The following is a 20,607-nucleotide window of genomic DNA, read 5'->3' on the forward strand; positions in this document are numbered from 1 at the left end:
AGATCCATTGTGCTTTGTAAACCAATCTTCCTTTCATAAATTCCCAAAATTACACAAATGTGCTCTGTCAGCACCGACTCCCGCACCCGTAGAAATTTTCCTTTTACATTTTCATTTTCTTTCTTTAAAAATCTTTAAAACAACAAAAATACATTTGTCTCATTTTTACTGCTGCCGAGCTTTCACTGCACGCACAATCAACAAAACTTGGTTTTTGACTGCTTGCTCCCCTCCCCCTTGGGCCTTGATCCAAAAAACGTGTGCAGGGTCCTTTGTCCAGTACCTTTGCTCAGCCCCTAATTGCAAAGGTTTATGAACCAACGCGCGTACGCAAGAGGCTTTAAAATCTATGTCTGCTGGGCAATGGGAGTGGGGCTCCAATCTTATTAGCCTACAATAAGTTTTCCAAACCACCGCGATCTGTGTTCACAGGCGGAGTTTTTAGACACTACCCCAAATATAATGTAATCCCAACAGATTTCAAAAATGATGTTATTACAAAAATAAATTACAGATTACAAAAATAGAATGTTATTACAAAAATGAAACATGTAGATACACCAAGCATCATCATAGTAGATGTCACAAAGTCTCAATAACCACATTTAGGACCAGCCATTCAGTGTGATATTCAGAGGAGCAAGGCTTTATTTCAGTGTTTCAAAAATTTCTCACATTACAAAAATCCCCTCAGAGATTACGTAAATACCCTAGACATCACAAAAACACCTACATTACACAAGTGTAGGCCAGGTTTTTTAAATTTCTGGGTTTGATAAGGAATAAAGAAAGAGGTCAGATGGAGTCTGAAATTTGATGTTTGTGCAAAACCTTGTTCCAACAGAAATATAAGTACTCTTGGTTTGAATTTTAATCGGCAAGAAACTGAAGTGCAGCAGGTAAAATAAACAATTTTACTTGGAATGACTAGCTCGGGGGTTGTAGGTTCAAGATTTGATGCAGCATGAGCCTCCTCCAAATAACAAGTGCATTTCCTGTGTTGAATGCGGTGAGGATATGAAGAAGAGGAATAGAATCAAAAATCAAGTGGATGGTATCATAATAACATTTGGAGTGATTGGATTTAGTCAAAATATATGTACTCACGTCTCCCTTGAAAGTGTTGCTGCAAGTTTTGCAAGCTCTTTAACTGGAGCGGTCATCCAAAGACCACAACATGCAAGTGTATGCAAACACCCGGTGAGACTTGCTAAGCACAGAAAGGATGTCCTCGACCTCGGTGATTAAGGTGTTGACAGTACTGTTTATTATATCAAGCTCATTCAAATTGCATTTTGTAATGAAAATGAAATTTAAGCACAGTATGAATAATCCATGATACTCAGCAATTCTCATCCATGAGTAGGACACTTGTGTCTTGGAGATTCCCAAAAAGCCAAACCTTCGGCAAGAGTCTATCTCAAGTTGATGAAGTCAAACTGCAGGAACTGGCGTGCCAGTCATTCTATTTGTTATGAAACTGACTCAAATTTCATATGATCATTGGGCAATGATGGACTTCTCCCTTCTACAGTTAATTAAGAATAGAATCATTCAGATTTATTGACCCACATATATATGTAACAGTGCGCAAATTATGATAGTGCGGTCTTTCAACAGATTTACACCTGCATCTCTGATATTCCACAAGTGCAGTCTTCCTACAGTCTACAAATTGAATCATTTCGTGAGTCACACACAATTAATCTTAAAGATGGCTGGTTTGTATTCAGAGTTTATATGCAGGTTAACTCCTGGTGTGTTATCTTTTGCAAAGCATCTTTCGAGTGGAGTTTGGCAGGGTACAATTACTCTCTTGTGGTTTGAAATTTGTTGGCATCCGATTCTCACCAACAAACTCTGGACTCTTCAGATTTCCTTGCTTTCCAACTTTGTCTTCCGTTCTCTTACCATTGTCTTCCATTCTCTCAACTTTGTCTTTACTCGCCTGCATTACACACAAGTGTAATTTGGGATACACTCTCTTCCTTGAAATTGACTTAGTCACTGAACAAGAGTATGTATGTGTCTTCTTAATCGCCTTTCTGTCCATCAACTATGGCTTAATTGTCTTCACGCTTGGTTTGACTATCAATGCAGACAGTGATATGCCCGAAGTACTTGACCCAAGCGCTCCAGGGGTGAGCAAGCAGATGTTGATTGACTGGATGCACATCAATCATCCTCTGACTCCCTTCAATACGAGGCTCGGGATAAACGAAATCGCAGTTACGGTGCGGAGGATGCAACCTGAATGTAAGTGCTCTATTGTACATGGTTGGAAGCTTTTTAATACTCATCTGGTTCTAATATCATACATCAATAGTCTTTCCCGATCCTCATAGCGAGGCACCGGCTCTCAATCCCAGCATTACGATTCAACCTCTCTGTGGAGAACCTACAACTAAAGTGAAATCTGAATCACAAGCTAAAAATCGCCATCCCATTCGCGTCCCTCCAATCCCAACAGGTAGATCTCGCCACCTGCAAATCGAGACCCTCAGAACACCTCAGGAAGGTTCAAGTGTCGTTGAAAACACCGTCGATATGGATTGGAGCCGAAAGCGCATTGCTTCTGCAGAACTCAAACCAAATGTGAAGCATGTCAAGGTGGAAGGTGCGCATTCCATTTATTCCGCTTTTATCCTCAGATCAAGCAAGACCTCTGATTGGTCATAAATGCTTTTTTAGAGGTTGATCAGGCAATGCCCATACGGAAGACCAAGACCAAATCGTCTGAAAAGAAAGTGAGTTCTTTTTTACTTTTCACATCTATCATCTTTGGCCATTAAAACAAATGCGTCCTGCTTTCAAAGAGCCCACGAATTTTACAATTTAAACCAGTCTGTGGTGGCGTACCTGGAGTTAGTGATTTTGATACTGTACACAGATTCTTGAGCATATCGCTAGGATCAGGTATATGTATTATTGGTCCTTATGGGTCACTGTCTGACTCATGTTTATCTCAGGTGTCCCAAGGTTCAGGAGATGTCAACGGAAGTAGCAAAATCGATCGTTTTGAAGAGGACTTGAGTGATTCGAAGCTCAATCAAGGATCTTCAAAAAGGTCTTCAAAAGCCGTTTCATTCTCAGCTAAAGACATCCAAACGAAGGCCAGAAAGGAACCTTGTGTCTCGAGCAAGGGTGAGAATATTAAAGACAAACAGGTTGGGGACTTGATAGACTTTTCGGATTCAGAGATCATGGACACTGGAAATCTAGGTATGTATTCTGAGTCTTACCTCGTTTCTTGCTTGTATTTGACTGAAACACTATTGCCCCTTCAGTTATCGGCAAGGAAACTCCACCAATCGCCTTCGCAAAGTCCAACAAGGCTTTGAACACAGCCAAAGGCAGCGCAAAATCCGGGGTTGATATATTTCTTGAAGAAAGAGGCCGCGAAGAACGCAGTAAGTCTTCTAGATCTCTTCATACATCTTGTACACTTTGCTCACATATGTTTGCATGATTCTCCCCCCAAGTCTCTGCGCTTGAATGCTCTACAACCCAGTTGGGTGAAAAACTCGAATTAAATACAACAAATTGTTTTCGACACAGTATGCAGCTTGAAAAGCATGGTTTGTCTGTTTGCGATCTCATGTGATACTATGCAGATCATCCAGCTGAATGATGCTTACCAGATCACTCGATTTCCAACATGCAAAGCAACATGGACCGCGTTGAACGTGTTGAAAGCAAAGTCTTGGCAATCGCAACACTTGAAGAGAAGTTCAAGTCCTTGGAACACGAGGTGATCAAATTACGTACTCAGTTGGGGAGAGCAATGCGGGAGATCTCTACCCATGAGGATATGTTTGTGAGGCTTATGGAGCCAGCGGAAGTGGAAACAAGCTCGGAAGATGATGATTCCAATGCTAACGAGTCTTAAAATGCTCTACTCTTTCCTTGTGCCACCATTTTCATCTTTCTGGTAATATGAAATGATCATACCGGACATCAATGTATATGTATAAGATTTGCGATTTATCACAAATCTTATCTTTCACTCACTTTCCCATGTATGTTTAGGGGGAGGTATACACTTTCCATCTTTGATTAGTCTATTAGTCAAGAGTCCGATAAGTACTAAATTGCTATATATCTGACTATTGAAATAAAAGAAGCGTTTTGTGAACTGACATACGTATATGTTGTAAAAGCTCCTTGATCACTCAATTTGCTGAAGAATTGATTAACACACACCGGCATCAAGATGAAATGTTTTGAATTTTCTTTGTCTTTGACCCGTATTCTCTCAACTTGTCATAAACAGTATTCTCGCACTGATGCAGAGGTTAAAACTAACTGGCAATAAATCATCGTGATGGAAGGTATACAGTGATGATCCAGGAAGGCCGTGTGGTCATGAGAAACTCTTGTAATTGAGATTTCGGTATATATCAACATATATCAAATGTTCCAAAGAGCTCTGAAATCCAATGATTACCATGACCCTCAATGAAAGTCTTGCTCACATACACTAGAAGGAAGTTGATAGGATTTGCGAACAATCTTTGCAAGTAAGCTTTGGCTAGTAAGGAATGAAGACAAAACACATCACTGACATCTCCTTTATGAAACAATGAGAAACTGATTGTACCTATGAAATCTTTGCTAAAAAGTAATCAAATTAAAATTGATAGTCATTACTTGCAACGAGATTGCAACAAATGATCAAGAGGATCTTGATTCTCTTTTGTTGTGACCTAGATGAAAATAACATAAAGGATTCAAGTTCGATAAATAACAAGCCTCTTTTTGCTTGACTTCACCTTGTGATGACTCTGATAATGATTTTGATCGCAGCAACAGTTGCCAAATCACCTGATCAAGTTCTTCACAATGATCTCTAGGAAACTCAAGTTGTCTCAAAGAGACCTCTTATAACCTCCAGCCCCAAATTTGAATCGTTTGTTTGTTTCTTTCCAAGGGCTGCAGATCTAGATTTTCACATTACCTGTAGACGTTTTCTCACCCATTCACCCCTTAATACACACATGCCACCAAAACCAAGGGCCAGCCGGAAGCTTCCTTCAAGCAATCGGATCACTCGAAAGCAAGCCACCAATTCTAGACCTGAAGATAACACCGATGAGCCAGCTGTGGTGGCACTGTCAAAGAAACGGAAAAATCGACCAGTGGAACCAGATGAAGGTGAGATGAAGCCTCCGTGTACTGGTTGTCCACATACGAAGCTTTTTTATTCTAATCTCACGTTGATACCTTTTCTGGTGTAGAAGAAGGCTCCGAAGAAGCTCTTGAAGAGATCGATGTATCAGGAAAGCGGTCGCGAACACGTCTCTTGGAGCTCCTTGACAATCACATCACCAAGAAGAAAGCAAGACATTCAAAGAAAAAAACAGCAAAAAAACGGCCTCGTTCAGGTGTGGTTGAAAACAAAGATGTGACTGTTCGATCTCCAGAAGTTACTTCTGATACAATTCCAAGTACCGAAGTCAACTACAACAAATTTGACAAGCATGAGCTGGTAGAGATTTTGCGTGATGTCGGCATAGACGCTTCTGGAATGGAAAAAGATAGATTGGTTGAAACTTGCGGATTTTACAAAGATCTTAGTGAGTTTTGTCTATCACAACTTGAATGATTGAACCACACACAAAGGTCACTAACTTGATTGGGCTCTGAGTTGTGCTCCCCACGAGTTTGGTTCAACAAGAGCCCAAGGTGCCAATCCAGTCAACATCGCAGATCAGGGGCAAACAAGCATCTTTCACTTTCGAAGTAACATCAAAAGAAGTAGATAAGGGTTCGTTTCTGTCTCATTCGCCCTGTTCCTGTTGATTGTGGAATCAGCTAATCAAGATCTCTTGTCAACCAATAGACTTACAAACCGGTTCCAAGAACCTCTCTGAATCTTCTGTACCAGGTGAGTTTCTGCTTTGTACATTGCATCATTCGAGTGATAATGATGTTTAATAGCATGGCTATATTCTCTCAGGTGGATCAACTGGCGATATCATTGTGGATGAGCCTTCGGATACGTTCATCCCCAGCTTAGAACACGGGCGACTTAGGTACCCTCGGCCCCAACCAACATCTTTAGAACAATTATTGCCGTCAACATCAAATAAAGGTAAAGAGAGAGAGCAGGTACACTCTGATTCGGAGTATGTTCCTGAAGACGACAAAATGTCTGATACTGAAGGCACTGGGACTAATCGAAATCAGGAATCAAAAGAAAAAGGAGGTGTGCCACCTGACGTCAATTCCGATGGTGAAACAAGGAATAAAGAAAGTGGGTTGCGCCTATGTGTCACAGCAAAAAATGAGATTTCTGATCAGTTCAATCTCAAACAGCTCCTAGAACGGGATTCTCAAAAGAACCCAGTACAGAGTCATGGAGGCAAATGAAAGGTTTGTTACTCAGGGCAAACAGAAGGATTGACTTACTTGAGTGTGAACTGAAGAGGTTATCGGAGGCTGTAAAGAGGTCAGTGGGTAATCAAGGTCAAGCGGATGCTCAAGCAAAGCCTGGTGGGGGACGTACAGCAGTAAGTGTCTCTCAATTCTCTTGAAACTTTCGAAGTTGATAAGTTGGCAGCTCACTTGATCCTTCCTGCCATACTCAGGCACATATCCGCTTTCATGTAGAGATGATGTTTGGATTGAAATCAGAGTCTGATCCTCTCCCCCCGCCAGCCAGCCCAGAAGAGCAGGAGCGATGGGATTGTGAATTGGACCTTGAACACGTTGAGATAGATCTTCAGCAGCCAACAGAGCCCTTCGATCAAGATCCTCGGATAGACCTATGTTTCCCATATCCAGGCGGACCTGGACATCAAAAAGCGACTCGTCAACAATTATCAGTCACGTGGCAGCTCATGAAAGCAGCACGGATCAAGAGCTTCCGACCAAACTTGGCTGGATCACCAAGTTCAAAACCAAACAAACGTGTGTGGAACCTTTCGGAGAAAATCTTCTTCAAGCTGGTCAGATTAGGTATATATAGCGGGGTGTCTCTGGATCCGGACAATATTGGATACATCAAGAAATGTTTCTCAACACACATACAGAGTCTGATGAAAAGGTGCAACATTACAATTTATCTTCACCTACTCACACACCACAAACTGATCTATTGACAAATTCTTTTCAGGTATCGTCAGCAGAATTGGACCAACGAGCGTAAAGAAGCTGCGACTAGAGATACCCGACGAGCAACAAGACTATGTCATGTGGGTTTCTCCTTCAAGACCTCTTGAAACTCATAAAAGATCAACTTACCTTAGCGCCCACCCCGTTCAGTTGCGAAAGATGCGAACAACGATTGTACTTCAGGAGGAAAGACTTTGGCCTCTTTTACCTCTTGTTGAGGTAGCCTGTAGTGATGATGAGACCGACGTGGAAGAGGGTCAGCTCCTCATACCGAGTAAGGGTCCAATTTGTGCTCGTAAACTCTCTTGGCGTAGTGCGGCCCTGGAAAAGGTCTTACTTTGCTTGGATGGACAAAAGCTTAAGCAAGACCAGAGTCATCCAGGAAACTCGAGTTCACCACAACGCGGACGCCCAGCACGCCCTCGTATCCGCCGTGAAAATGCAACAGAGAGTCTTATTGAGGCACCAGACGGACTATCCAGAGATTGCTACTCATCGTCCTTCCTGGAAGAGATTGGTGAAAAAGGTGAATTGATGTGGAACATCAGCCCTGAGTGTATTTTGTCCAAGATGGTACAGGTTTTGAATTCACTTTGAGATGAAACACAATTTCTTTTGTTGTATTTTTCTGGTTCAAATCATATCTCATTTGTTGTAGGTAAAGTAGAATCTAAGAGCATGATTGCTCAAGTGTATAAAATAGAAATAACTATCGCCAGGACAAGCCCCTATCGGGATGAACAGATAACTATATACACTGTTGAGATTCAGATGGTAAGCCTTGAGATATTGAACACTTTGAAAAGTAAATGAATCTTGAATAGGCATACAAATCGATGTCTTTTTCAAAAAGAAAAGAAAAATGAAATTAAAACATGGAACACACTTTCAAGTGTGGACACACACAATCACAAAAAAATTGTTAAATTGAGTGATGAACAGATGATTCTACAAATCATCGGTTCATCGAAACCAAACCTACGGTAGGAATGTTGATCTTTGGGTGGATTTCTCCAGGTTTGAACATCACCCAAGAACAATGTGCTACAACCTCATCCAGGCTGACTATACAGTCTTTAGTGGGTCCCCATGCTTGTAAATAAGCTTGAGCATGAAATCCTTTGGCGTGACGAAAGGGATCGAAGCCTTGCAGAGTGTTTGGTATTGGGGGAAAACTTTGGACATGAAGCCACGTGTCGAGCTGGTTCTCTGATGGAGTTGGAGACCGACGATGGATGAAAATTGAGAAGATGCGTCCAAACTTGCGGATTCCAGAAGAACCCGTAAACTCTATGAAACTGTCCTCCTGACTCGCACTAAAAGTTGCATATGACACACCATTGTGCATAATTCGTTTGTAGAAGAATGCTTGAGGAAGAATTGGTTCATATCCGAGAGCAGTATCATCTGAAAGCAAATTATACTCTTCAGGAATCATCCATTCATATGGCTGATCTTCTTCATTGTTCAAGCGTTCCACTAAGATTTTGAGTATATCATGTCTGATAGGCTGCATGTTTGAGTTCGAGAGGCGCTTTGCAGTAGATTCTTTAGGCTCATATAAAGACTGTAGCCTAGAGAGATAGGGCTTCAGCGCGTCAGGTAGTGTATCATCATGCAAAAGAGCAGCTAAATTCCCTGCTCAAGAGTAATTCTTGAGGAAGGTTATCACGAGCTCGCCTATTTAATGGCAGATGAAGTTTGACAAGTAAGCTTGTGATGGAGGAAAAAGTTGGAAATCTGTCAATTGGAATGTTTACTCACTTATGTGATTGTTGTGGCAGCCTTTAAGAATGCTACCCATCAAGCGCTCAAAAAAGAAGGACCACCAAGTTCGTACAGGTCCAAACTCCTCAAGTAGTTCAGTCAAGTGAAGCGCCATGTGATGGTTGGGAGCTAGATTACAATGTTGAAACAATTTGAGACATCCTTCAAGATACTTCAATATATGGTGATCATAGCTTTTTATGTGATCTGATGTGATATTACGCTTAAGGGCAAGGTTAACAAGTGACACTAGATGCAGAAAATTATAAAGAAGAGATGTTTTCACTTGATCACAATCTGCCCACATTGGAATCAGGATAAGTGGTAATTGGATAGCGAGAAGATTTCTCCATTCATCCGCTTTCAGCTTTCCAAATGAAGCTTTGCCCAAAACCTTCAGGGCACGTTTGATCCAAGTAGGAATATGGATGCGTGGGAGGAAATGATTTACTTTCTTGAGCATTGTGGAATCAAATATGATTTCTTCAAAAGGTGGAGCCTCCCATTTCCCATCCCATCCACTATCATTAAGAGGGTTGTAGTCATCATCACTTGAAGAGGTATTGTTTCCAAAAGATGCATCATTGATATTACACGCATCTTCTTCCTCATTCGTTTCAAAATGGATACTTTCTACTCCTTGATCCTGACTCTTTCCATGTGTATGGGCTGCCTCAGAATGCTCGTTGAAAAGATCTTGAAGCTCAACATTTGTTATTGGTTTCAAATCTTCATCGTCATTATGCTCATCCTGCATGGCCCAAAATCGTCGAACATGCCATGCGATAAGACCCAGCAAAAGATTGTGCATTGAGTCCACTACGTGATAATCTATGATATTCCAATATTCAAGCTCGATTAATACTGAGTAACGCACACCATGACTCTTGAAGATCTTTTGCCGCTCCTTTACAGTTTTTGAATCACGAGCTTGAAATGCCCAAACTTTGTGTTGACAGTGTGTGCGCATTTTCCATTTGCTTTTATCTAATATGTTGATGTCCTTCTTTGTTATCAGGCATCTTGAACAGAAGTAAGTTGCTGTTGCGCTAGGGAAACCCAGAGAGCGTCGGACAGCAGGAATGTCCGCAATAAATGGAAGAAGTGCAACTCGAATGAGACGGCCAGATCTGTAAGTATGGGTGCGGGATAGGAGTAGACCCGGATTCCATAAAGCTTTTAATTCATTCACCACTGGAAGTAGGATCCAATTCATTTGCTCTAGAGACGGTTCAGAAGGGCCTGGTGCGATGCCAACTATGAATATATTTTCCGGTCGGTGTCGAATGTCTAGGGGAAGGGTAAGACACACCATCACAATAAATGTGATGGATGCATGATGTCCACTTATCTTATTTCCATACGGATTTATTGCATCAATAAACATCCCAAATGTAAGATGTCCGCTAGTGCCAGTAAACTGGTTTCCATCTGCGCCACGGAAAGATTTCCAAATTCTTGATTCGTGAATGTCACTGATGGGTTTTTTGGGGTCAAAGGGTTTGCGAGACTCTACCAATGACTTGTCCAGTAAGTCTTCGATCTGAGGACGAGATAAGAGACGTGCAATCCATTCCGATAAACTTTGAAATGCGAACTTTCGAACAGGAACAACTTTTCCTCTTGCTACTTTTGTCAGAATTTGCCCGCATGTTGCCTCGGAGAATTCAGAGAGATCTGGTTCGTAGTCTTTTGCCGACGGTATTTTCTGAGTGTCAGGATCGACTTCTGGTGGTCCACCAGGGATTCTTGAAATCAAATGAGTACATTGTCTTGGAGTCCGGTCAAGTGGATACAGAGCGAAGCATGCTTGACAGCAGTTCATCTCAATCAACTTTGGATCAATTCTCAACCATCCGATGACTGTTGTGATTGTTTTTGGGATTCGGGACAAGTTAGTTGCATCAGGATCCCTAAGTTTGGTAGCAGTGCGAAGAGGGTTGATTCCCTGTGTCAACGCTAATTCAATAGTTATTTTTAAACAGTCTAAGAGCCACAAAGCTGTAGACATTGATATGTTGCCGAATATGCTTAAAAGAGCTGCCATCAGGGCCACCTGGAGCAGGAGCGGATTCATGTCTCGCAACAAAAATGTGTGGAACTTCTCTGTTCAAGGGCGTCGATCAAAAAATGAGATCAAAACTTATTATAAGCTGGAGGTAGGTCTAATCCAGGAAATTATCTCACCACAATCGTATACCCTCACACCTTTGTCTCTAGCTCTTGATGCAGACATACATATATTGGAGGACACTGGAGAACGTTCTTGAGGAGGAGGACTTGCTGTAGTCCTCTCATTGGATGAGATATCTACTGATGAATCCAATTGCAACCTGTCAAGACTTGCGCGTGATGCTTCTGCTCGAGCATTAGTTGTTGATATCCTAGTAGCATTTGTCAGATTTAACGATGAAAGAGATGTTACAAGAATATCTTGATGAACTTCTCCTGTGCGATTAGAATGTACTGGAGGGGCTTCCTGGTTGTTCTGAGAAGGCAAACTAGACATTGCTTTTTGTCTTGCTTTGGCCAATTGATGAGACTCGAAAGTCTCAGGTAAGACCTCAACACCAGATTGAGTCACCCCATACGCATCTTGAAACTTCCCGAGATAACATTGATAGATATGACAACGACAAGGTACTCGATGAGGATCTTTATGTTTGTTAGTTCTAGGAGGCATTTTGACAAAAAAAGGAAATAAATCTGCAGGAACATGCCAAACAAAGTCATCATGATGGTAAGTATTTATCATTTTTGCGGGTGTTCATGAGCATCATTAGGATATCAATGTATGAGGCTAGGAGATCTCCGGTACAATTAGTCCAGACATATAAACATGTGACAAATGGACAGATAAAACAAATCATTTTGAGAACATGAATGAAATTCGAAAGGCCTAGCAGTTGGGTCAGGAGTCATCAGAGAGATCTATTGTATGAGATTAGCTGACACTCACTATCATTGTTAGACTCAAAAATGGGATTAAGGGAAACATTTTTAACAAACAAATTGAAATTGCAAGGCCTAGGGATTCATCCAAGAGCACATCACACGCTTGAGTTTTGTTCATTGAACATCATTGCTTGAAGGTTCTCAGCTTCATGTGGATGTTGTCCGTAAAATATTGAACTCAAACTAGTTGCTTCACCTAAGCCTAGATTCTAGAGAGAGTTATTAGCTGGGTGATTGGTCTGGCCTGGAAGCTTAGTCTTAAACAAGTCTTTCATGCAGGTGATCAAACTGTTCAAAAAGGCTGGACTCAATCTAAGATTACCATGTCTCATGTAGATGGCCAATTTGAATGTAGATCATGATGATGCAAACAGTCTGAAGACTTTTGTGTACCGGACAATCTTTCTGCATCCAATCTTCCTAAACAGAAAAGAATAATTGATGTACATGCTTGATTTTTGTGATTCATGAATCTATGTGAAGATGCCCAGCCATCATGCGCTGATTAATTTCACATTATTTTAACTGATTAATTTCACATTATTTTAAGCCCCATTCCTTATGAATTTTCCCTCAAATCATATCTTTACTAACTTCGATAACTTATTAATTTTTGGACACCTCTTAAGATAAAGAGGTTCTCAATCTACATGGATGTACTAATTGGTCTCCAGCCACAAGCCTGAGTGATCTGATTTCTGGTCAGGATGGGGAGCACTTTACCTTTCTTTCTATCTTCCCAGGTTAACACAACTTTTGGCAAACAAATATTGGGTTTTTCTGATGTTAGTAAACAAAGTTAAACAAGTGTAAACAACCAAAACTAAACAAGCAAAAAAAACTGCTATTGTATAGGTAGTGACCGTGATCAACAGAAACTAATCAAGCAAACACAAAATCATTCTATCTTTTTTTTCCTCCAACTATTCTCTTGCTTCCTCAGGATCTTGCGGCAAACATCAATGGAAAAGTTAGGTGGTGGAAATGGCAGCCACATCTCTGTGTCACTGAAATGTAGGCCATTCCTAGCCGCCGAGACTCTTGCAACACTGGCGTAGAGCTGAGCGTGTGAGTATAGAGCTAGGGAAATGCGGAGTGGGGGAGATGTAGAATCTGTTGGCAAAATGCTGCTGACACCATGTTCAAGAAACTTGAATCTCGCATGAACCGAGTAACCTGGGTCAGCACAGACACTGACCCCAAGTACAGGAAATATCAAGCGACCGCCTTGATAATTCCTTCCATGATAGAAGACCGAATCCAGCAGGTTTGAGTTCTTGCCATCGCGGTGGGGAGCTACCTGTAAATTATAGTTTATCTGCTGCCCTAATGTCAAGCATAATATCAGAGTATAAACACGTCTGTACAATTGGAATGAGCATAAGAAAAGGTTGACTTACCCTGAATCACTTTGTTCTCCAAAGTGCTGATTCGTTTTGAAAGCATTGAGCCAGAGTTCTGACCAATGAAGTTTACAACCCGCTCAGCAACCTCAAAGGTCTTAGGATTCACAGATGCATTCAGAGCATGTGAGACTTCGTAGGGCCAGTGAAGCTCATCATGTATGCGTCCGTTTTTGATACGTTTGAAAAGCGACTCTTCTCCAAGACCCATGGGCAGAGGCAGATGGCGATCTTCCTGAGGTCCTGCTCCAACATCATTAAGCTTCCACCCCTGCCTTTCACGTCCAAACATGTACTTGGTATCAGCACGTGCATCAGGCTGATATGGTTATTGGTTGATAACAGTCAGCACAGGTGACGATGAGGATAACATTTCGTACTGGTCATGTTCACTTACTGAGCCCAAAGAGTATCCGAAAGCAACATATGGCAGTGACCCATACACAGCCCCTTGGATTGCCACAGGTGTGCTTTTACCTCGGGATAGTCTTGCGGCGCCAAAATCTTCGATCGAGGCTGGGGGTTTGAGTGAGTCGTCTTCATTTGATTCGTCGAATGATGGTAAATTGTGTATATCAGCAGCTCCTTCAAATGCATTGAGTGCTCGCGCCTACAACCCATAGATATGTGCATCAGCCAAAAGTCACTTGAAATCGATACTAGAGAAATGTGTAAAGACGTGAAATCACCTCTGGAGTCATGTGCCCGGCAGGCGTCCTTAGGGTCTCAGCTGGGTATTTGGGAGGAAGGTTTATCACTAACAACCGCCCAGCTAAATCAACCAAAACTGCTGCCTTGTCTGAAGGGAGTGCACGAGGAGCCTTGGAGCGATTGATTGTGAGTTGTTGGAGCGATTTCAAGTTCGGATAGCGCAGAGCAAAAGGTAATGGCGAATCGGGGGTAGCCCGGTGGTGTTTGATGGTGGACTTGATATGTAGAGCGCAAGTGTAGACATCGTCTTGACGGCTGACCAGTGGACGAAGGGTCTCAAAGTCGAAGATAACTTGATCAACAGAGTGGGGAATATCTCGAAGGTTGAGATGTGAAGTTTCGTGTAAGAAGTGAGATACTGCGATGTCAAAGTCAATCGTTTCTGGTTTGATGTTGGCCAACATCTGACGAAGGTATTGGTCGCAGACTGAGCTGAGCATGTTGTTGTTGGGATATTCATGGCCTGGCTTTCTGGGTTTGAACTGAGGTGCCACATGAGGGTTTCGTGGTGGTGCCCTCTCTGCTTCAACAGAAAGGAGCATCAGTAAGAAGTCAGATCAGTATGATTTCTGATCACTTACTCGGATATGGCAGTGGCCCAACTACAATTGATGGACTGTTTCGCTCAGCAGGCATTGCTGATGAATAAATCAATCGGTTAGTTGGATGTTGTTCAATGATGAACATCAAACAAATGATCAACAGATCACAAAGCGAGAGTAAGGAAGACAATCGGCTGGGTGGGTTTGAAACCTGTCAATCCCCACCACAAGACCGAAGCTGGGGAAGTGGCAGCCCGATACCTGTCAGTGCGCCCTTGTGTACCCCAGCGATGTTTATGGATGATGAGAATGAATAGTTTGAATATGTGAAAACAGTAGATAGATGTGATAAAACAGAAAAGATCAAAAGATTGTGAAACGACCAAACGATTGTTTTTGACTTACAACTATGACCGATTTGTGATCAAAAGGACAGTTAGTATAAGTGACAAGTAGGATCAAGCAAAAACAGTCGATCTGGACTTACAAATTCAACCAATGTGCTGAAAGTATGATGTTTGACGATTTGAGTGCAGTTCAGTGGAGTTCGCACCCCCAAAAGCGACTTCGATTGTGAAGATGTGGCGAAGGTTCTTGATGCGCTGAAATGAGGAGTCGGGTTTTATCCATCTATTGCTTGGTGTCCGATATACAGCGCAATAGAAATGATCGGATCGAGCGAAATGGGCTACATAGGAGTGGAGGCAATGTAAAAATAAAAATAAAATAGAAATAAGAATAAACTTGTGGTTTATTTACAAACTTTCAGAGACGTCGAATTGAGATCTACCTTCAATGACCTCCTAAATAAAGTTCGTTCCGTCATTACTCTTGAGTTCTTGTACAAAAATCTCGTCTGCAGTACGTTCCCTCGGTCTCATATTGGAGGTATCTACATCAAACTTATTGTCCTTTACGATCATATTGCCTAGTCCTTCTACGATCTCGCTAAGAGGAGTTGGTAAAGTAAGGGTTATTCTTTTCAGCTCCCTAAAAAGTACAGTAATGGTCGCGAATATCGTTGAACGGAAGTCAGAAAGTCTTAGCGCATTGATTGTTGCACCCAAAATGTTAAGCAACTGATCCCTGCCCTTTCGAGGTATCGTTTCAAGAAAAGCTTTGTTATTTAGAACATTATTTAAGCCTATCGCAGGCCTCTTGTAACGAACCAGTGCCTCTACCGTAGTAGTCATTTTGGTTATCATTGATGGTAAGTTAACTGCGAAAATGACGCGTCTGCCTACCTCGATCTGTCTCACTATATCTCTGAGTATACTTAGAACGATCACTGAGAACACCTGACCGTTACGATCGTAAGGTATAACTTCCGTACCAATTGAAGGTTTAGGTATTGATGACCTTGTTCGGATCATCTGCGCGTTCACTGGACTAACTTCAGCAAAAGATGTGTTTTGAGGTGAGGGTTGAATCATATAAGACGATCGAAAAATGAAGTGGCTTGATTGAACAAAACAATGCTACTGAAAGAGATAGAAGGTTTAGAGGCCGATGGGTTTGATAGATTAGTATGGTTTGCATGGATTGGTAGATTAGAAGTGAGAAAAATTAAAGAAGACTGATCTCGTTTACCGCTCCAATTGGGTGTGCATATCAAGAACCTCAATCAAATGGCCAATAAATTGTGCCCTTCACGTGGAAGTAATGTGATGCATCTATTTTCTGATCAGAAAGTAGAATCATTGAACATGAATGATTGTCTGTGAATAAGTCAAGAAAGACTCGATTTGATATCGATAACATAGGTCCAATCAATCATGTAATTCATACACAGTTTCTACATTTGGTATATTGTTTAGGATCACAAAAATTTAGACGCCAAGCAGAGAGAAACAAACATGATCATTCTTCACAACAAGTACAGCAAGACATTTAAAATCTAGATAAGCCTTTGAAAAGACACAAAAGGTGAGACCGTTTTCAATAAGGATGAATACATAGCTTTTAGTAAATAAAAAATTGCCCAGATGTATCCTAGATAGCTTTAAATTGGTAACACGCACACATTTCACATCAGATATATCCTAGATAGCTTTACATTGGCAACGCACACACATTTTTTCAAGCTCTCGAACAGTAAGTAACAGAAAAAGAGAAGACACGCCAAGTCTATCTTTGATACCATTCAGATTTTCAAGGTGTACACAGGGAACTACTATGAGAAGCAGAGGACACAGTAAAAAAACTGACATCAAAATCAAATGGAGTTTAGAACTAATATATATTAATGAAATCCATATTAAGTTACACACCAATATAAGACCAGCCCGTAGATCAGGCTTTCTCGCGAAAGAGAGAGTAGTGAAAACCTCGAACAAGCAAGTCGTCGCTGACTGGTTCCTCACAAACAAATCTGATATAGAGATTTACAAGAACACCTAAGGTCATTGGGCCTAAATGGATGAATACATGTGGTGCTTGGTCTTGTAAAATCATTCGAAGTTCTTCCATACATAAACGCTGTACATTTTGACGCGGAACAGCCTTTGGGACTTTGAGATACTCAGTTAGCCAGGGGAGATTGAGGTCTTTGTCGATGAATGCCTTGTATAGTACCAATAAGCGATCACGGGGAGTACTGGATGGAACCGATAGTGTTGGGTTGACTGCATGGACAGAATCGGCAAGCTGCTTTCGGGTAGTCTTTCGGTTGAGGGGATCAAAGTCAAATGCAGATGACTCAGTTTGCATCGGAGTAGGTGCTGGAGGCAATAAGTAAGGCTTGATGAGAGGGAAAACATCGGAAATGAATTTGTCCCATAACTTGTCCTTTCGGTTGTTAGGACGCGCCAAAGTATTGGGGTGAAAGTGGACAATGATTCGATAGAGCTTAAGAGCCGTGACCGAACTCTGATCGGTGTCGCCATTCAGAAATATCTTGAGTTCATCATCCAGGGTCTGAAGTTTGATCCAGTCAGCGTTTGTTGTTTGGGTAAAGGTGGGTTGTGGTTTTGTGTTTGCCGGAGGGACTTTGGAAAGATCTTCTCCCTGTGGCTGTGCTTGATTTCCGTTGCTGGGAGAGGCCTGTGCAGAGTTGGGTTGACTACTGGTTTTTGCTTTACCTTTCTTTGACGGCATCGTGAGACAAACTACAGATATGAAAAAATCAAAGAGCGACTCAGGCGTCTGATCAGCTATCAATCTCACAAAGATAGGACAAGGTGAACAATCAAAAAGACTTTTGATCAGATTCAACCTGATCCAACAAAACTAATTAGTGATAGAGAGTCAGAGACACAATGCAAAAAACTGTCAGGAGTGGGCGTGGTGTCCATGATAGGGGGGTTTGTACTTGGTGATCCAATATATCTTGATAGAAATTTCAAAGGACTTCTACTTACCTGATAATTTTGAAACGGACACAATTCAAAGCTATGACTGTGATATAGTCAACAAAGTCCGACCCTTGCCCCTCGCGAGTAGTCGAGCCTATGAAGATTGTGTTGATTGATTAGAAACAAAACACAAAACAAAATTAAACACATCAATCAGTCACATGTAAAGACTATGAAATATGTTTGAAGATGTTGTAGAGAAAGCTCACACAAAGATGTTCCAGAACAGCTAGTGAGTGAGGAGAGGGATGAAAAAGGGATGCACTTGCCAATCTATTTAAGCCAAAGATGATACAATGCACTTGCATTCTCTCGTGGAATTATGAGCGGCAACAAACAGACTTGTTTAACAAAGGTATCCAAACAGAAAATCAGAACATGTGACAAATTGAAAAAAGGGCTTCGAGATTGGCTTACATGTTGATCATCAATTGCGAAGAATCTCAAAATGCTATGGAGATCACTATAAAGAATATGTATAAGAATCACCAGAAATTACTTGACGATGTGTATGTGTATGTATGTAAGATGATTGATTGAATTGTTGGTGTCACAAGTCAACGACCTTCTCATTTACTCGATTTTGTTTCTGTTATCTCTCCTTTGTCCAAAAGGCCCACCATATCTCATCTCATCTACCTTTGAATCTGTTGAATTAATCCGGAATATCAGTGTTCCATCAATCATAGTCAATCAGAATTCAGAATCATACTATCTCTGGAAAATCAAGGGTTGCAAAAAAAGGGTGCCCTGCATGAGTTTTGATTGTTGAGTACATCATGTTGGAAAACAAGTAGTATATTATAGGATTTGAATAAACCACTATACAAATGTTCTCTCGCGGAATTGATTTTTGTAATACACATCTGGGAAGTTTTGTAATCTGTGGAATCATTGAGCGATCTATGAGACATTTTGGTAACATAATGTTCTTTGTGAAACTGTTATCATCTCAAAATTTGGAAATACTGCTCAATGCACGGATCTTCTGTTCAAAAGACAATAACTTGACTGGTTTTATTGATTAAATAAAGCACACAAGTAATATAGAGAGCCACTTCTTGAAAAAAGGATCAGAACGCGCAAAGAGGAAGACACCTATATTCAGACTAGCAAACCCCATTTACAGCAATTACCCATTTCCTCATCTCATAATTAAACCACTAGTGCTTATCTTCCAATGACACAATTTAAACAACCAAAAACCAAATGGAACAACTCAAATAACCTATAAAAAGATGATGTATGATTCTCTGAACAGGTGGTTTAGTATATGGTGTCGGGAGAGGCTAGGTCGAAGGATTAAGTTGATGTTTGACAAGGATATCCCTAACAAAAGAAATTTTATACAATTAATGAAAGTTAAATCCGGAATGATCACACCATCTTGTGTTATGAAAAACTTACTTATGATGTTTGATGAATGCATTGATGAATCCAACATTTTGGACCGCGGTATTAAACATCACCTGACGCGATTTCAATGAAGTATTTGCACTCCTTAAATGCTCCTCAAAGTCTTCGCATTCTATTTGTGAGAGTTTAGGCTGATGCAGACGAAGCTGGATACTTTCGATCAACTCATGGGAATCTTGAACAAGGTGTAAAATCTCGTGAAGGGCCTCGTTGGCTTCAGTTTCGACATGCATGATTTCCTCGATCTCTTCTTTCTTCAGAAACTTGTACTTCCGGAGAAATTGTAAGTTTGATTGTTTGGCTGCAAGGCGATAGTTCCCGTTCTTGAAGTTTTGGAGAACATATGCTTCGAAGTCTCCGATGCGCTTAGTATCGATATCCGCAGCGGAGTTAACCCATCTTGTAGATTGAGAAGGTGTGTAAATGGGGGCTTCAAATAAGGCTTGCACATAGTTCTTTTCGCGGTCGAAAGAGGACACTAAATTGGATAAACATGGGGCGACCATTTCAATGAAAATTTTCAAGAGGAGTTCATGGTCGTGACATGCGTTTTCAGTAAGTTGAAGATGAGGATAAAATGCGACAATCACCTCGACGATTTGGGAGGGATTGGCTTTTGTTATGAAGAGGTCGGGATCAATTCTAGGCTTGTCATCACCAACAACGTAATCAAGGATATATTTAGGTAGGAAAACATAGGATTGGACTTGAGCATAGGACATGATGTATAAATGAGTTTTAAAGGGTCTCAAGATAAGAACGAGTAGGTATAGGTCCAGAGAGGGAAGAACGATGAGCTTGTTGAAAATGGGAGTTCATCAAATGAGAAGTTAATGGATCAGAAGGTTGCCATTTTGATTAACCCTTTTATCTTACATGCACGTTTTTGAAAATATAAGAAGAATCCACATGCATGATATGTAATACAGAGGACATATATCTGACCAAATAATTAAAGCAAGAGACTGTGGATCTCCGAAGTTAATTCAGATTGTGTAATGAAATTGTGTGTTTTCTCTATCACATTCTTGCTCCATCCAAGTCATTCAAATCAAGACTGACTTCTTATTAGAATATTGGAACTGATCATCTTGTCAACAACAACTACATAGCTTAAGCAACACTGATTCTCACTGATCTGAACAGAAGATATGTAATATCAACTTTGTGCATTTTCTGCATACATCACCAACCCAAAATCCAAAAACATTGACCCATATTGATGCAATGAAAATACTTTTGTCTGCTCAAGAATCCTTATGTAATGAATATAATTTTTTGTAATCTGTGAGATCTTTACTTAATCTCTGATATACTTGAGTGATATGGTAATTTTTTTAAATT

At 40.9% G+C, this 20,607-nt stretch overlaps 4 protein-coding genes across 4 annotated transcripts; 2 read left to right on the forward strand and 2 right to left on the reverse strand.

Annotated features, from left to right (window-relative positions):
- Positions 1-2,243: 2,243 nt before the first annotated feature.
- On the forward strand, positions 2,244-3,889 carry MELLADRAFT_91296 (uncharacterized protein; the record flags this gene model as incomplete). Its single annotated transcript, XM_007414106.1, has 8 exons — positions 2,244-2,256; positions 2,327-2,617; positions 2,692-2,747; positions 2,817-2,916; positions 2,980-3,222; positions 3,288-3,410; positions 3,483-3,578; positions 3,642-3,889. 8 exons carry the CDS (start codon positions 2,244-2,246, stop codon positions 3,887-3,889), a joined length of 1,170 nt encoding a protein of 389 aa, XP_007414168.1.
- Positions 3,890-4,997: 1,108 nt separating this feature from the next.
- MELLADRAFT_91297 (uncharacterized protein) lies at positions 4,998-6,372 on the forward strand (the record flags this gene model as incomplete). The annotated part of the gene is made up of 5 exons (XM_007414107.1): positions 4,998-5,154; positions 5,244-5,576; positions 5,648-5,767; positions 5,843-5,887; positions 5,960-6,372. 5 exons carry the CDS (start codon positions 4,998-5,000, stop codon positions 6,370-6,372), a joined length of 1,068 nt encoding a protein of 355 aa, XP_007414169.1.
- Positions 6,373-12,736: 6,364 nt separating this feature from the next.
- On the reverse strand, positions 12,737-14,588 carry MELLADRAFT_66273 (uncharacterized protein; the record flags this gene model as incomplete). Its single annotated transcript, XM_007414197.1, has 5 exons — positions 12,737-13,164; positions 13,239-13,560; positions 13,639-13,851; positions 13,931-14,472; positions 14,534-14,588. The coding sequence occupies 5 exons, from the start codon at positions 14,586-14,588 to the stop codon at positions 12,737-12,739; spliced, it is 1,560 nt and encodes a 519-aa protein (XP_007414259.1).
- Positions 14,589-19,136: 4,548 nt separating this feature from the next.
- Positions 19,137-19,985, reverse strand: MELLADRAFT_91299 (uncharacterized protein; the record flags this gene model as incomplete). The annotated part of the gene is made up of 2 exons (XM_007414196.1): positions 19,137-19,176; positions 19,255-19,985. 2 exons carry the CDS (start codon positions 19,983-19,985, stop codon positions 19,137-19,139), a joined length of 771 nt encoding a protein of 256 aa, XP_007414258.1.
- Positions 19,986-20,607: the final 622 nt, after the last annotated feature.

This window comes from Melampsora larici-populina, assembly GCF_000204055.1.
Source record: "Melampsora larici-populina 98AG31 unplaced genomic scaffold MELLAscaffold_41, whole genome shotgun sequence".
Classification (NCBI taxonomy): Eukaryota; Fungi; Basidiomycota; class Pucciniomycetes; order Pucciniales; family Melampsoraceae; genus Melampsora; species Melampsora laricis-populina.